The following is a 16,664-nucleotide window of genomic DNA, read 5'->3' on the forward strand; positions in this document are numbered from 1 at the left end:
TTATTTATTGTACATTGTTACTATATGTATCATTATTGTTATTATTATACATATGTTTGTATAAGATTCATAAAAAATATACTATTATTGTTTTCAAAATCGCTAATTGTATTTATAAAACTACTATTGTTGGTTAAATTTGTGTTTGACCTATGATATTGAATAGCTTTATATGCTTTGTATCAACAATCTTAATCTTATCTTAACATTAGTATTAAAAGACAATTAACTTAACTTTCATTGATCAATCACAACTCTTAGTTTTTATAATTAATAGTTTTTATAATTTAATAAATTAACACATGTAATAATATAACTTACACTTTTTTCATTATCATTAATTTACACTTTTAAACCTTTTTTCTTACAATAATAATTTTATTAAAATAAAATACATAAAATTTAAAACTCATGTTTATCACAAATATCCAACTAATTACATAATAAAAGAAACATCTTTTTGATAAATAAAAATGACTAACTTTTCTTTCAATCAGCGTTTACCCAACTACATTTTCATTACATAATTATATTTAATTTATGTGAAAATACTTTTCAATGTTATATTGGCATTTGACCTATAATAGCTTTTAAACGTAATTAAACATTCACTTTATCCGGATTAACCTTGTCCATTTTGTGGTCAAAGATATAATCTCAATAAAAAGTATCTCGAAAAGCCGCCGGCTATGATTTTCATTGTTATCATCATTTGTACACATACAAAAATGCTTTCCCTTTAATGGCTTAGACAATCCTTTTTCCCCACAACTAGGTATAGGATGTGTATAATAATAGCATTATATATATTCATTAACTGCCATAATTTAGCAATATTAGCAATATTAGTTGGGGAAAGAAAAGGCTATAACTGATGTACATATATGGTAAAGGCCTCTCATACTTATTGAACCAACACTCATAAAGCAGTTGAATGCTTCCCTGAGATCAACCAACGAGAAACATTTGATCAACATTTTCATATGATGTTTCTTATATATCACAGTTAGTGTGGTCCCAACTCTTGAACTTCAAGCAATTATATGCGAACATTATGTACTTTGTGCTAGTCTGAGTGTAGTTTCCTCCTTTGACACCTATTAATATACCAAGTAGCATGTTTCTGAAGTCCCATACCTATCATCACTTTAAGGGTTGTGAGCATCACAAAGCTGATGACCGACAATATAAATATCCACAAAAGTCTCCACAGAATGGGTCCGCTGGGAAGATGTGCGGCGTAAACTGGACTCAATACTCGAATAACCTGAAACAACAATATTTTAATTATTTGCATTAAAAGAACGTAAACGGAATTAAAGTATTTGAAGTTTTACAAGGGGTTTCCAAAGAGTATAAATCTGAGTATGGCGGTAAACTTGATTCAGAGAATATAAGTTGGATGTTATGAAGTTGCATGTGAATCCAATCATCCAATTCAGACTTTAATTATAACAGGTTCCATAACCATCATACAAAATGCAATGTACCATAAAACAAATAAGTAGTAATTTCAACATATTCACTAATCAATGAGTTGAGTAACTCAAACGTGTTAAATAAAAAAAAACCAACTCAAAAGGGAATGGGTCAACTGTCATCAAAAGAGTATATACAAGACATATATAACCTCCTAAATAATATTTAAAAATAAAGGGGTTCCATCGATCATTTGATACCCCCCCTTTTTTACATAGCACTAATGTATGCATATATACATTTATTGTAATAACAATCATTTTTCTATCTTTCACTTTTTGATGGTGACAAACCCTAATCCCCAAATTTATGATCACTCCATTATCGTTAACCATAATGGTCATCAAGATCGAGCAACGTTGGTTTACAATGGAGTAAAAAAAAGGGGGGAGGAGGGGGGGTTGACAGAGGATGACGACTATGGTTGTCGTCTGGGTAGCGGCTGACATTTGTTTATTTTATTTGTGGCAATCAGCAGTGACACGTGTGGATATGGAGACAGTGTAGAGGGGTCACACCTCTCGAATGGAAGAAAAAATGAGACCTAGACTACAACCTCGTCGGAGTCTAAAACCATCCACCATCCATCTCGTCGGAGTTCAAAACCTACAACTGTAACCATGACCGTACAACAGGTCAACCGATACATGAAAAGAATAAAAATGAGAGGTTCTTACATTAGATAGCCAGTTTTAAAGATCACTACATAACATAACCATTGAGTCATAATTGGTTACACTCCAGTGCCATAATCCCAAAGTAAAACTGACATTGTTAACGGCTACCGGTACAACAGGTCAACCACTACATTAAAAGAACAAAAATGAAAGGTACTTACATCAAGTAACCAATTTGAAAGGTCACTACATTACATAGCCATTGAGTCATAGTTGGTTACACTTCAGTGCCATAATTTCCTATTATGATGTAACTTCCAAAATTTTACTCCAGCCATTGTATTGCTCTATTACGAAAATTTTACATTTGTCTTTCGTAATAAGATCTTAAAAAATTCACATATAAGCTAAAAGAATCATTATCTAAATTCTAGGTTTGGTTCACAAAGTCTAAAAGCGAGAAGAAAGATACAAGGAATCCTTATATCTCCTATTGTAATCCCTTGAAAAGACAAAAAAGGAAAAGGTATATTCTTGGGGATTACTTTTGGGCCCACTAGTAATATGTTTTCTCTTCCTTTGTTTTTAGCAAAGTAATGCAGTTAGCATATTTTAATAAGAGACATCATTAAAACCATTAAGAAATGGTTTATAAAAATTATAAACTTCATTACTTACCACACAAGCCGGTGCCAGAGGAACAAAAGTAAGGGTTTTCTTCGAACTCTCCGGCTGCATATTTAGGGTCTGTAAAAAACGCCAAATTATAAAGAAGAGCATCCATGAACAACGAATTTCATTAAAGTTGCTAATTAACTTAAAATGAAGGTATAAAAAAGAGCTAGCTGAACAAGAAGACCCTTTGATAACATTTATAAGCAAGCCTATAAGTTCAAATCATCATACCTCAAATTTCATTGAAATATTCACAATATACATACATCCAATGACATCTAACCTACCTCAGCGCAAGTGTTTATTAAAAAAACACGATGTTGTAGATCATCTGTGAAAAAATAATAACGACTAGAGCAAATAGAAAATTGAAGTGAGGCTGCATTGCAACCTGCCTGCCAAATATTGCAAATATTCTAAAAAGAAAAATACAGTATTACCTCAAAAGGAAGATCCAAACATACACCATGAAGAGAAAATCAGAGGTTTATCAGGAGTATGAAAAGTGTAAAGCAATATAATAAAAAGGTACCTGTTTGCAAAGGTCTTCAAGAAATTCAGAATATACAATGGGCTTTATGTCATTGAACTTGGCGATGAAAGAATGTTTGATAATATCAATCATTAATTCGCATATGTAAACGACAAGAGCATTCTGCAATAAAATATATGTATGAAAAGGATGCCATAAAAGAGAATACTGGATAGAGGTCTAGAACTTTACTAGCATTCTTTGGCTCAGATATATTTTTTTATTCTCAATATTTTTGACTTTGGTTTGTGAGTTGTGATAGTATTCGAATATTTGCACCCAATTTAACATAATGCAATAATGCTCATGCTCGTCTTTAATATCAACTAGTTTGCAACTCAATTAACTGTAAATACATAAAAGGAAATTTCACCTGGCTTAAGGACGCCTACATCAAAATAGAAAAAGGACTTACATAAAGAAAATTCTCGAACCACGGACCTTCAGCTTCCAAAATATTCTGAGCCAGGACAAATATGAGAAAGGATGCAATATGGAACCTCTCCACTGAATCTGGAAATGGTGCAGCAAAGTTATCTCCATCAATCTAAGATTTAATAACAAACAGAAGCCCGGGACAATGCAGTGAAGATTCATGTAAATAAAACCAGGTCAAGAACTGTAATACGTACATCGACACATTGCTTTTGCTTTTACATAGAATTTAAAGGAATGCCATTGAAAATGGAGATTATAATTATCTCAGACGGAAAAAAAAAGGCAATGGAACATTTTTTAAATGGAGATGCATGCAACAGTACGTGTATAAAGACATCTTCTAGGCATAAAAACTATTACCTGCAAATTTTAGAATAATGGTAAAACACCATCTCATTTTATAACTCATGGGAGGACACACTTCTAAGCAAATAGATGTAGCAAACTAGTGAAAGAATCATGCTGGAACCTAGACATTAGGCAGAAAGGCTCACACTTGTAATAAAAGCCTCTTGGCCTAGAAAAACACTAGCTAAGCTTAACTTCTTACTTGAAATTAATACAAGCTAACCGGGGTATAATTTACCCTCTTACCCAAACTTTTTATTTGAAATGAAATGCATGCATGAAAATGAATTGTAGCAGTTCTGCATATTGAACACAAAATAGTGGCATTTAATTACACATATTTATTAATAGAAAATCAACCCATGTTCAATATAACTGAAGCAATATAATCTAAAAAGTGAGAAAGAACAACTTTCCTTAGCACTTTTCTGGATGAACTTTAAGTTCATAAACAAATTAAGCTTCAGTGATACTAAATCGAGCAACGCTATAATTTATGGAATTATATGTTAAGGAACTCGTGACTTGGTATCAGATCGGATCGGCAAGGGGGAGTCAGGATTTTTCGAAAAAATCGGGATCAGATCGGGGAGAAATCGGATTGGGTATTTTATATATGAAAACATTAATTGAAATTATAGGTAATAGATAATTAGAAATGTACTAAAACTTGAGGGACCCTTTTTTTGAACAAAAAACATGAGGGACTTGAAGTCTAATTGAAAGAAAGATAATATAAAAGGAGGGCTGTTGGGTATTATTAGAACTTGAAGGGCTAAAAGTGAACCATAGGTATCATTGGCGTAATTTACTCTAACAATTGATTAGATCCCCACCCCCCATGTTGAAAGATTGAAACTTTTGATACAGGATATACCCATTTTACCATTACCCTTACAGTTCTAATTCAATTAGATATGTGAAATGACAGGTATACCCCACATTCTATTTGAATTAATACTTTCCATTATACAATTAATTAATTAATTTAATTTAACTTGTATATTTTATTAATCAACTATGAAGATCACAAGTATGTCTCGTAAAAAAAGAAAGAAAAAATTTGTAATTTAAATATGTATCAAGTATAATAAACTTTTTTCACATTGTATAAACGCCGTTTATCTTTATAAATTTTTCCCACCGTATCAAGCGGGCAAGGCTTCTAGTACATTATATATATATATATATTGCATAATATTAACATTACCGCTATCCCACAGCGATAACCTACATCTCAAATATCGGTCGTCGACCGATATTTGATTCTGGACTGCTATACCTACATAACCAGAAAGTGGGACTGATCACAAAATGGGACTGATCAGAACAAATTAATTCAAACATCAAGTCAAATGACCAAATAATTTAACCACACACTGGCCAACACTTTACTTGATGGTATAACAAGGTTGCATTTTCAAACTTAAAGATAAAGTAGAAATATCCCCGCTTAAAACGGTACACTTTTTTTTTTCCTTTACGAGACTATGGTAGTATTTAAAACAAAAAATACCTGAAGCATCTGCTCTAACTCACCACTATTGTTGGGTTTTGAAATCCTTTTGGGCCAGTTGGCCTTAGGGCCTGTTTTTTCTGTTTAGTAAACCCATTCGGGTTCACTTGTGGCCTTGTGCATTACTCCAAGAAACCCTAATCTGTTATCTATATCTATATATAGATATATCTATAATATAACTAAAAGAGGGGGTTGGGGGTACACTTGGCACCCCTAATCCCCCTCTTTTATCCTAATACTTCCTCCTTATTAATCCTCTATTTTTTTTAAATATTAATCTAAATTAATTTACACTTTTTGGTTTTCCATCACCAATTTACACTTTCACCCCAATCTAAAATAGTTAATTTACACTTTTTGGTTTTCCATATCACCAATTTACACTTTAACCCAATTTAAAAAAATTAATTTACACTTTTTGATTGTCCATCACCAATTTACACTTTAACCCAATTTAAAAATAATTAATTATACTTTTTGGTTTTCCATCACCAATTTACACTTAAAAATAATTAATTTACACTTTTTGGTTTTCCATCATCAATTTACAAATTCACCTAATTTAAAAATAGTTAACTTAGCTTTCATATTGATTAAGTTGTTTTTAGGGAATTTATTTCTTTTATACACTTTTTGTTTCTCTTTTGTTAAGCTTAAATCTAAATCATTTTTTCTAAAATTGTTGTTTGTGTTTGTAATAAGTTTAGATATAACAAACTACGGATTTTTTATTTTAACTAAGGTTGAAAAAAAAGGGGTAAACTGGAATCAATATTTATATGGAGTTATTTTCGAGGAGCGTAAGCCCACCAGGCTAAAAAAAGTCAAACCCCGACCAGGTAGTATTAGCGGCGACGTCGCCGCTAATACTGTGGGCCCCCATGTCCTTAATGGTAAATCTGGCAGAGAAAATAGCGGGGCCTCTGTCAGTGTCAGAGTATTAGCGGCGACGTCGCCGCAAATACCTTGGTCGGGTTGACTTTTGCCTGGTGTTGTTACCCTGTGCCGTTATTTTTCATATGTTTTTTTTTTGCTTTCGTATCGATTAAGTTGTGACATTAGTCATATTGATGGTTACTCGAATCATACTCTATTGTGTAAAAATTAAAATCGTCTAAGTTGTGCATCTCTTTTTTTTTTATCAAGCAACTGTTTTTTATGGATATTAATATATTTTGAGACTACCCGTCCATTGGACGGGTTTGAACACTAGTATATATATATAGTGAAAAGTTATTTTAAGAACCCTTTTTTTTGCGAGAACCTTTGAGAACTTTTTCAAATCAAGCCCAACCGATGATTATTCTTTACATGAAAATTGTTTTTTTTACTGTAATCTGAATAACTTATGTGTAATTTTGAAATTTATAATTGTGTGGAAGCATGTATTATCATTCGTTATACAATTATGTGGAGATTTGGATTCTTGATCACATGTGCAAGAATATTGCTATGATTACATGTGATCGACTTGCATGCATGTGATCCTATCAATATTCGTGCACATGTGATCAAGAATCCAAATCTCCACATAATTGTATAACGGATGATAATCCATGCCTCCACAGAATTATAAACTTCAAAATTACGCATAAGTTATTCAGAAAACAGTCAAAAAACAATTTTCATGTAAAGAACAATCATCGGTTGGGCTTGATTTGAAAAGTTCTCAAAGGTTCTCGCAAAAAAAAAGGTTCTTAAAATAACTTTACCCTATATATTATATATATATAATATATATATATATATATATATATATATTAAGGTCTATGCATTGTAATTGTTGTAAATAACCCTAGTTGCAGCCGTGGATTAGTTCACACACATTGTGTGAGATACCACGTTAATTCTCATGTTCTTTATTTATTTCTCTGTTTTGCTTCCGCTGTGCAACCTGTTCCTAACAAGTGGTATCAGAGTTTAGGCTGCTGAATTCGCGATAAAGAGGCTGTTTACTGCTTCTTTGTTAGCTGATCTTGTTCTGCTGCTGTTCGGATCTGATTAGCTGCTGTTTGTGGCTGTAATCTGTTGTTTTGCTGTTGATTGCTGCTGTTCACTGCTATTTTGCTGTTGATTGCTGCTGTTCAATGCTGTTTATCATTTACTGCCACTGTTTGCTCTGCTGGAACTGTTTTCCCTTCTTCCTGTTCAATCAGTCCTTGCGACAGCCACTAGCTGCCGCTGTTTCATCACCACGAGCCACCTGCCGTCGCTGCAGTCTGCCAACTCAGTGCTGAAATCTTCTTTTTGCATCAGATCTTGGTAAATCTGTTCAAATAATCCGATCGAGGTATTCTGTTCGGGTGAATTTGATTGATTTTTTTGGTCAGTGATTGCGATTAGGGGCGATTAGGGTTTCTGAATTTTGGGGGTTTTGGTGTTGATCGATTGATTGAAACAAATAAGGTTGCTGTTTGATTGGGTTCTTTTTCTGTTGGGTTCTTGTTAACGGGTGTTAATCAACTAGTTGAAGCCGGGTAACTTTGGTTGTTTTTCTTCGTTTGTCATTATGGCTAAAGACGGGAAATTTGTGGTTGAAAAGTTTGACAGTTCGGATTATAGTTGGTGTAACATGCAGATTGAAGCATTACTTGGCCAAATGGATCTGGATATGGTACTTGAGAAAAAACTAGAGAAGACTTTTTCTTTGGGATACAAAGGATAATAGCAGAGATAGTGGGAGCAGCATAGGTCAGGGCAGGAGCTCGTCTAGGGCTCGTCCGAGTGTGCGATGTTGGGACTGCAACGAGACTGGACATTACAGGAGTCAATGTCCGAATAAAAATTCTCCGAAAAAGAATTCTGATGGATTGAACACTGCTACAGCAAGCGACTCCGAAGACGATGTCTTGATGATGTGTGTTGAAAGCAGTGTGGATCCATGGGTCATGGATTTCGGTGCATCATTCCATGCTACCAATAGCAATGATTGCATGCGGAATGTTAAAAAAGGCGATTTTGGCAAGGTTAGGCTGGGAAACAGTGAAATTCTTGATGTGACTGGCATGGGGGATTTGGATCTTGTTACTACTATAGGCACTACTTGGACTTTGTGTAACGTCAGGGTTATTCCGAGGCTTCAAACGAAGTTGATCTCCGTTGGGCAGTTGGATTAACAAGGATTAGACGTTAAGTTTGGTGGTGGAAAGTGGAAGGTCGTTAAGGAAAATCTCGTGGTTGTTAGGGTTTCAAGAAGGGGTCGCTCGTCTGGGAAGTGACCACCCCTGTTAAGACGAACGCCAGAGTCGGGCTCGCCGATTTCGTAGTTAAACAAGTTCAGTTGACGGTAAAGAACTCTGGGACTCCGGGTAATCCGCTTGAGCGTATTCAGAAGTCTGAACGTGTGCGGGAGTTCCGTGACAGTGGGAGTAGCTTGACACAGTCTGGAAATCTACGTTGGGTTCGGAAGACTAGGGTTCCGAATGAAAGCTCTCCTGAGAAGTTACCGTTAGTGGAGAGTTTTTCTCTGAGAGACCTTGTATCTGATGGTTTGAGTCTATGGGAATAAGTTGGGATTGAGGATGAAAAGTTGGGGTCTGTTGAGACCGTGTTGGAGTTATCTGAGGCTCCAACGGGGCCCTCTGTTTGCTAACGAGTGGGGGTCCGCTGCAACTAGGTGTGCTATGGTTTGAAGTTTGGTTTGGTCATCAAGCTGGACCTATCATTCTGTTCCATGTGTTTTTGGTTACTGATTGCTGAAGACTTGGATTGCTATAAGCTTGTTTTCTCACAAGGCCTTCAAGTGGGAGATTATTGGGTTTTGGAGTCCTTTTGGGCTATGGCCTTAGGGCCTGTTTTGTTTTGTTTTGTTTAGGAAACCCATTCGGGTTTACTTGTGCATTACTCCAAGAAACCCTAATCAGTTATCTATATATATTCAGGTCTATGCGTTGTAATTGTTGTACTCAGCTAATAAAAAACCCTAGTTGCAGTCATCGATTAGTTCACACACATTGTGTGAGATACCACGTTTTCTCGTGTTCTTTATTTATTTTTTTGTTTTGCTTCCGTAACCTGTTCCTAACAACTATATACCGCATCTCCTATTTCCAATTCAACAACAATTTATACAGAAGATGATCTTTAAAAATTTGAAGACCATGGTTTAATATGTAAGACAACCTTAATGATGATTTATTTTGTGTAGCTCTGGCACTTTTAATATAATGTAAGGGCCCGTTCTTTTTTTTAGTCATTAAGTGTTGAATGTATTAAGTGACTATATGTTTGTATGTATTAAGTAAAAAATAGGTAATTGACGGTTATTTTTCTTCATTAAGTCAAAAAAAGAACATAAAAATTTGACTGAATACATTAAGTTCTTAATTATTAAGTATCTTAATTAAAAAAAAAGGAACAGGACAAATAGTTTTCAACCAACCATTTGAAACAATGTTAAGTAACAATTAAAAAACCAATGTTAAGGAGACTCACCGTAATATACCAAACTTTGTATGTTATCCTTGCTGAAACGTTTAAAAACATTGCTTTTTATCTCTGAAAAATTGTTTGAGACCAGCAAAGCGAACAATGCATTGTTGTGGGCAACTATACAGGTCGACAGAGTGATGGCCTGAGCTAATAAGATGAATGAATGAACAAGTACAATGTGTTAAGGAAACATGAACAGATTACTAGAGACCCAAGAAAAAAAATCATGAAAAAATGGATTCAATCAGTGGAAATTATACAGATAAATGTTGATATATATATATATATAGGGGTGGGTTAATTTAGGAACATCTTAAATTAGGGACCATTAGAGACATGTAACTTACACATGTGTAAGTCGTGGTGGCGGTGGTCGCCGTCGCCGGAGGATCATGGTGGTGGTCGGAGATGGTGGTGGTGGTGATGGTGCTGGTCGGAGATGGTGAAAAATGAATGATTGAGAAGTGTCCCGAATTTAAAAGTGTCCCTAAATTAATTTTTACCTATATATATATGTATGTGTATATATTTATATGTGTGTATATAATGACTGCATGGAAAAGGATATTTGAAGAAGCCACAGCTAAAATTTCATCAAAGATGTATCTCCGTAGCCAGTAACTCATCTTTTCTGTTGAAGAATTTGCTAAACCATCAGCAGTATTAAATAGTGTTTGCAAGACATCACCACCAAAATTTTGGCATAATTTATCAAATATCTGCAGATAATGATAAAGTTTAGGTTAGTTGCAAAGGTAAAGCATATGGCAACTAAAAAATAACAATTTCATTGTTGACCTGGTAGAGACACCAGATAAGTTGATGATGACTAATCTACTGATAAGTCTATGGCAAATAATTACATGAATGTTTCATGGGAATATCTAAGATTTAGTGTCAGAACTTCAAAATGTTTAGACTGCAGTAGACCAATAATCACTCTCATAGCCAGAAACCACATTTTTAACGAACAATGAGGTTTAAAATGAGTCAGTCATTCACTCTTTGAAATAACCATTTTAATTCATCTGAAATTCAGCCATCCAGGAATAGATCTTCATTGCAGTATCATAATACATTTCAAAGTGACAATCTTCCACGATTTCCCGTCATTAGTCAATGAAAAATGGTTATCCCACATAAAAGATGCCCTAGCTTCGGCAAACGAAAAAAACTGAGTAGTAATCAACAGAGCATAAGCTTTAGTCAAATAGATGTTTTGTTTAAAAGAACTCCTAAGCAAGGTTCATTATTTATTGATAATGGGGACTGCAAGGAAGAAACCATAGTCAATAGGATATCATGATAAAAACAGCTAACATGAGAGTCATAGACACCAACAAAACATAACCTCTCATCAACGTAAGCAAAGGATTTTGAAACTGATCAATTAGTCATGATATTCACCATCTCGAGAATGTATCCATAATAACAAACAAACGTATGAAAGTGGCTATAAGAATTTATTAAATGAAGGAATGGTATAAACAGTTCTATATAAATTCCTCAGTTGGGCATTTTCAAGTTATCGCACCTCCTTATTGTGAAAAAACTTTGTTCCAAGAAATTATTTTTTAACAAATGCATATTCCTATTAATGACTTCTTATGAATACTTCTATTCATTAGTGTATATGTTAAGTCTTATGGTTTTATACTCTTAGATATGTTGACATGTCCTTATAAAGCCTTGTTTGTTTGGTTAGTCATTTAACTTGATATTTACTCGTTTTGTGTTTGAATCAGTTACATGATAAATTTGTGTCGGGAAGGTTTAATATCTTTCGTCAGTCATTTAAACTTTTATGTTACTTCGTGCAGTTTATGCTACTTAAAGCATCATTACAGTTGATGTAATTGCATGTTTTTCATCCGAGTCTATTAGTGTACAAAGCGAACTACAATTCCATTATGCTATATAACATGACGGCATAACTCGCATTATGTACAAACTAGAGTTACAAGTAGTTTCCATGCATTAAAATATTACGCAGATTGTACTTTCCTTTTCTTTTCTATCTTTTTTTCATAAATTACTTTGGCAGAGTTACAGAGGAAGTTATTAAAGTCGTATTCTCACCTCCAATACATTATACACAACATAAAGTTTGATTGTTCCTTGACCTCGAATCATGTGATAAATCAGGCTGATATCTAACAAAATAAGAGGAAAACCATGTTATACAAAAATAGGAATGAATGCAACAAACCTAAATTGGAAGATTTGATAAATCACTAAATTCCCCAACTAAACCTGTCTGTTGTAATAGAATTACTCCAGAAGCCAACATAAGAAAACAACCAAAATCAGAAAGCTCTGCTGCTGAAAGCATCTTGCACTGCCTGTTAAAAGCATAGAAAGTTATTTTCTTCTATAAATGGGTAACCTTCTTCTATGTCATCACATAATTTATAGCATTACAAGGTTCTCACAATGTACAATTACTTGACCTAACAGATACTACTAACTTAATCTGATATTCAGAAACCGGACACCATTTTGGGGATAATCGTATATACCTCGTTTTCAAAAGCCTCCAAGAGGTAGTGAAAAGTCTCATTGGCATGATTGTTAACAGCGACATGAACGAATCCAGGCAGACAAAAAAGCCGACATCTATAAGCTGCAATGGGTATGAGTAATACCAGTGTCATATAGAGTTAGTTTCAATATAACGTGTTAAATACACACACACACACACATATAATATCATACTTTAGTCCCATGTATACACAGGGAAAGATTAAAATAACTATTAGATATTTTAAATGGTTCTTAAGTATAATGATTATGAAAGACACAAGAATCATTAATGTTGGAGATATTTTAGTTTTGTGGTGGAAAACTTAATTTTCTTCTTCTCAAGTTGACGGATAGAATAATGAAATATCTTTATTTATATTATAAAAATTAAGTATAAAGTTCTCTCCCATGGAAAGCCTAAAAAAATGTGATATCTCTATTTAACTGTGATATTTTTTCTCTAACCGAAGGATAGGAATTGATCCTATTGGTCAATGGTCAATAAAAAGCTATTTGGGATTTCTTTTCTTATTATACTATTCAGATACATATATATATATGTGTGTGTGTGTGTGTTTTGGTGCGTGTGTGTGTGTTGGTGTGTGTGTGTGTGTGTGTGTGTGTGTGTTAGTGTGGTATAATAGAGGATTAGAAAAAGAAAGCTACACATAACAGATACATATCACACATAAATTTAGATTCGTATACAAATGTGTCACATATATACTGTTATAAACATTTATACACATCATGATTATGTTTAAGGAAGAAAATTTATGGGATGGATGAAAAGAAAGCTAAATTACCAGTTCACATCGCCATGGCATGCGAAAAATAGTGTCGTATACTCTTTCACGTTCTTTCTCATTGGCAAGGGTGGTTGTCATTCGTAATGAATTTCCACCTTGCATTTCTTCCATAAAGTATTTAACTGGGGATCTCTCCAATAAAAAGTTATCTGACACAGATGTAGCAGCATAAGTTGTGAGAAAGGAAATAAAGGTACCGATGTTTGGTGTTCAAGGAACTTCTGTTTACAAGTTTTATGTAGAAGAGAACATTCATACAGACATAAGACATTCAAATTTATCTACAAAATGAAATGCAGAATTTTGTAAATTTCAAAATATACAAAAGTAGATATTACATTGTACAAGCATTCATATTAAAGAAGCTTATTTACAAAGTTTAGCATCTAAACAGACATGAAACTAAATTGTTGGCAATGAGAGCAAACATGACTACAAACAATATTGCATTTGTCCACACTTTTAGTTAGCGTGAGCAAATTAATATATTTGTCACGCTTTTATGTATGTAAAAATATAGAGAACTAAAAGTGTGTAGAAATTAATTCACACTTAAAGATGTGGTATTATAAAAGTTCACACTCTTTAGTGTGGATTTTCATATTTAATTTTTCACACCACATTTGTCCACGCCACATAAAAAGTTAGCGTTGACAAATGGGGTGTTACAAATTAATTATGAAAGTCCATACTAAAAAGTGTGAACATTTAGAATACCACAATTTTTAGTGTGGATAAATTTCTACACACGTGTAGTTTTACATATTTGTACACACATAATAGCGTGACAAAATTTTTAATTTGTTCACACTAACTAAAAGTGTAGACAAATGCAACATTATTTGTAGTGCATATTATATATATTTATCTAAGGTGTGGTGTTTAACAGTGAATAACACCCGATATCATTAGCCAATATTTGAATTTAAAGTGACACACATATAATTTAAGCATGATGATGAATTTATAATATCTATTAATGTGGAAGCAGTCACTATATTCGGGGCTGTAGAGGTATGAGTGCCTACATGTAACCACCCCCATATCGTGTCACCGGCGGGATTGGGTGTTGTTATAATATCTATTAGATTATAGAACAGCACAAAGGGTCAGCCATTGAAGTAACACAGCTTTAACTAATGCCCCGGTAACAGCTTCTATCTACAATCCACATGCTTTTGCATATGATTCGGGCAGTCAATGTAATAAGTGACTCAATGTCGCCTAACATTCCAGCATAAAATAATAACTTAAATGGCATCTTGGTTATAAAGACTAGCGTAGCGACCAAACAATTATGAAGCTCCCATGAAGCAAAGTAGACTCAGTTAAATGAAGTTACCCCTGCTTACAAGTATCCATTAGTTTGGAATTCCATTAGAAGGCTAGATAAACATTTTGAAAAGCGATTTCTTTCACGTTCGAAAGTGCTAGATCCCTTTAATGTAGTAACACTACGTCCTAAATCACATAACTGCCCATTCATCATCCTGACATGTTTTCTTTTTAGCTGATTTCAAGCGTGACTCGAGAATATAGCCTAGTTGGTTGTGGAAATATAGGCACTTGCTGCACTTGAAAGATATCCCGGGATTCAATCCTCAGCAGAGTCAAGTAGGAAGCTAATTTATCAGAAAATTTTCTTGGTGCAGGTGAATCAGTGGGTTACACTATCATGTGAAAGGTCTTTAGATCAGTTGGGGTAACTAGAAAATCAACGAATTCCAAAAAAAAAAAAAAGACAAAGGAGAAAGTTGCTACGCATCAAAGCAAAAGTATTTAGTACACTAATTATCAAGTTTGCTTCTTTATTAGTCATATATACTATAGTATATCAAACAAAACCACAAACAAACAAACCAACCAACCTGGAATCACAGAAAAGAAAAAAGTAAAGGAACTGAACTCACGATTGGGATCTTTATCGGATATGAATTGTTTCCAATCTAAAGACTTGTCCTTTTGAAGCTGCATCCTATGATTTCCATTGATTTCGGCGGTTTGTTTCATCATTAATTCGGTATGTTTAGGGGAGCAACAACTCCCATTCCTAGTACTAGAATCATCAACCTCCTTAACACTCTCATCAATCCGATACATAAAAAAATCACTATTCCTTTGCCTCAACTCTGTCTCCCTAACAACTAGTTTATCCTCAGACGGCACAAACACTTGCTCGTAAATGACCGAACACGACGTCTCGCCGCAGTTTCGGTTCATAACAAAATCGTCATTATCAGATACAGAGGAAGTGGCATGTATTGTATCAAAATCATCAAACCGATGTAGATTGGAATCATTATCAAGTATTTGTTGTTGTTGTTGATAATTATGATTTTGATTGGTCAGTTGGTGTTGTTTTTTGTTTTTCTTCTTTCTGGGTTTACGCTTGCGACGGTGGTGGTTGGAGATATGAGTTTGGTCGGAAACGGATCGGAGTAGGAACAAGGAATGAGCAACATCGTCATCGTCGAAGAAGGAATCGGTGGTGGTGAGGACATCGAAGGACAGTTTACGGCCGTTGGATCTCAGGTCACTCGTCATTTGCTTTGCTGAGATCAGGTTCAGGTCGTGGTCGTGGTTTTAGGCTTTTGAGTTTTGGGTTACTGGGTGAAAAATATATTCTCTCATTTACATTCGACCAGAGTGGAAAGCATTAACCGTATGTGTAGTAACAAGAAAGCTCGAAAGCTATTCCCGTAAGCGGAGATGCCAACCATTTCTTGGATGAACAATATATTTTCTGTCACTCATTTACATGGTTGCTTATTGAACTGAATTATTGATGTGTATCACTTATATACTTTTCAATTTTTTACATTATTGACCAACCGCTGACATAATGACCTGCTATAACAGGTTAATCTCTATTACATAGTTGTTCATTGAACTAGATGACTAATTACTTTTACTCATCTACATAGTTGCCCGTTGAACTGGATTATTAGTATATATCACCAACATGTTTTTTTATTTTTTACTTGGTTGACTAAATGTTGACCTGATGACCTACAATAATAGGTTAAGCTCTATATTTACTTTTTATTTTTCCAGAAATTATTTTCATCATCTTCATCAATTTTCCAGGCGAAAAATTCAGTAAAAATTTCAACAACCATGTTCTTTCGTTTCAAATTGACCCAAACATCCATAAACTGGGTTGGGATGTTACATCCGATCTCGCCATATTTGTTTACTTTGGTTATGGAAGTGTTGGCTCTTATTTTTCAGCATGCAACTCAATTGGATCCATCTTTTCGATTCCACAACAGATGTGAAAAGCAGAAGCTAAT

At 34.1% G+C, this 16,664-nt stretch overlaps 1 protein-coding gene across 1 annotated transcript; it reads right to left on the reverse strand.

Moving 5' to 3' along the window:
* Positions 1-783: 783 nt before the first annotated feature.
* LOC122580391 (protein POLLEN DEFECTIVE IN GUIDANCE 1) lies at positions 784-16,057 on the reverse strand. The gene is made up of 11 exons (XM_043752661.1): positions 15,282-16,057; positions 13,369-13,520; positions 12,559-12,662; positions 12,293-12,381; positions 12,119-12,192; positions 10,608-10,758; positions 10,043-10,210; positions 3,719-3,816; positions 3,304-3,426; positions 2,775-2,843; positions 784-1,267 (listed from the first exon to the last, which is right to left on the reverse strand). Exons 1-11 carry the CDS (start codon positions 15,913-15,915, stop codon positions 1,067-1,069), a joined length of 1,863 nt encoding a protein of 620 aa, XP_043608596.1. The 5' UTR covers positions 15,916-16,057; the 3' UTR covers positions 784-1,066.
* Positions 16,058-16,664: the final 607 nt, after the last annotated feature.

This window comes from Erigeron canadensis, chromosome 8 (assembly GCF_010389155.1).
Source record: "Erigeron canadensis isolate Cc75 chromosome 8, C_canadensis_v1, whole genome shotgun sequence".
Classification (NCBI taxonomy): Eukaryota; Viridiplantae; Streptophyta; class Magnoliopsida; order Asterales; family Asteraceae; genus Erigeron; species Erigeron canadensis.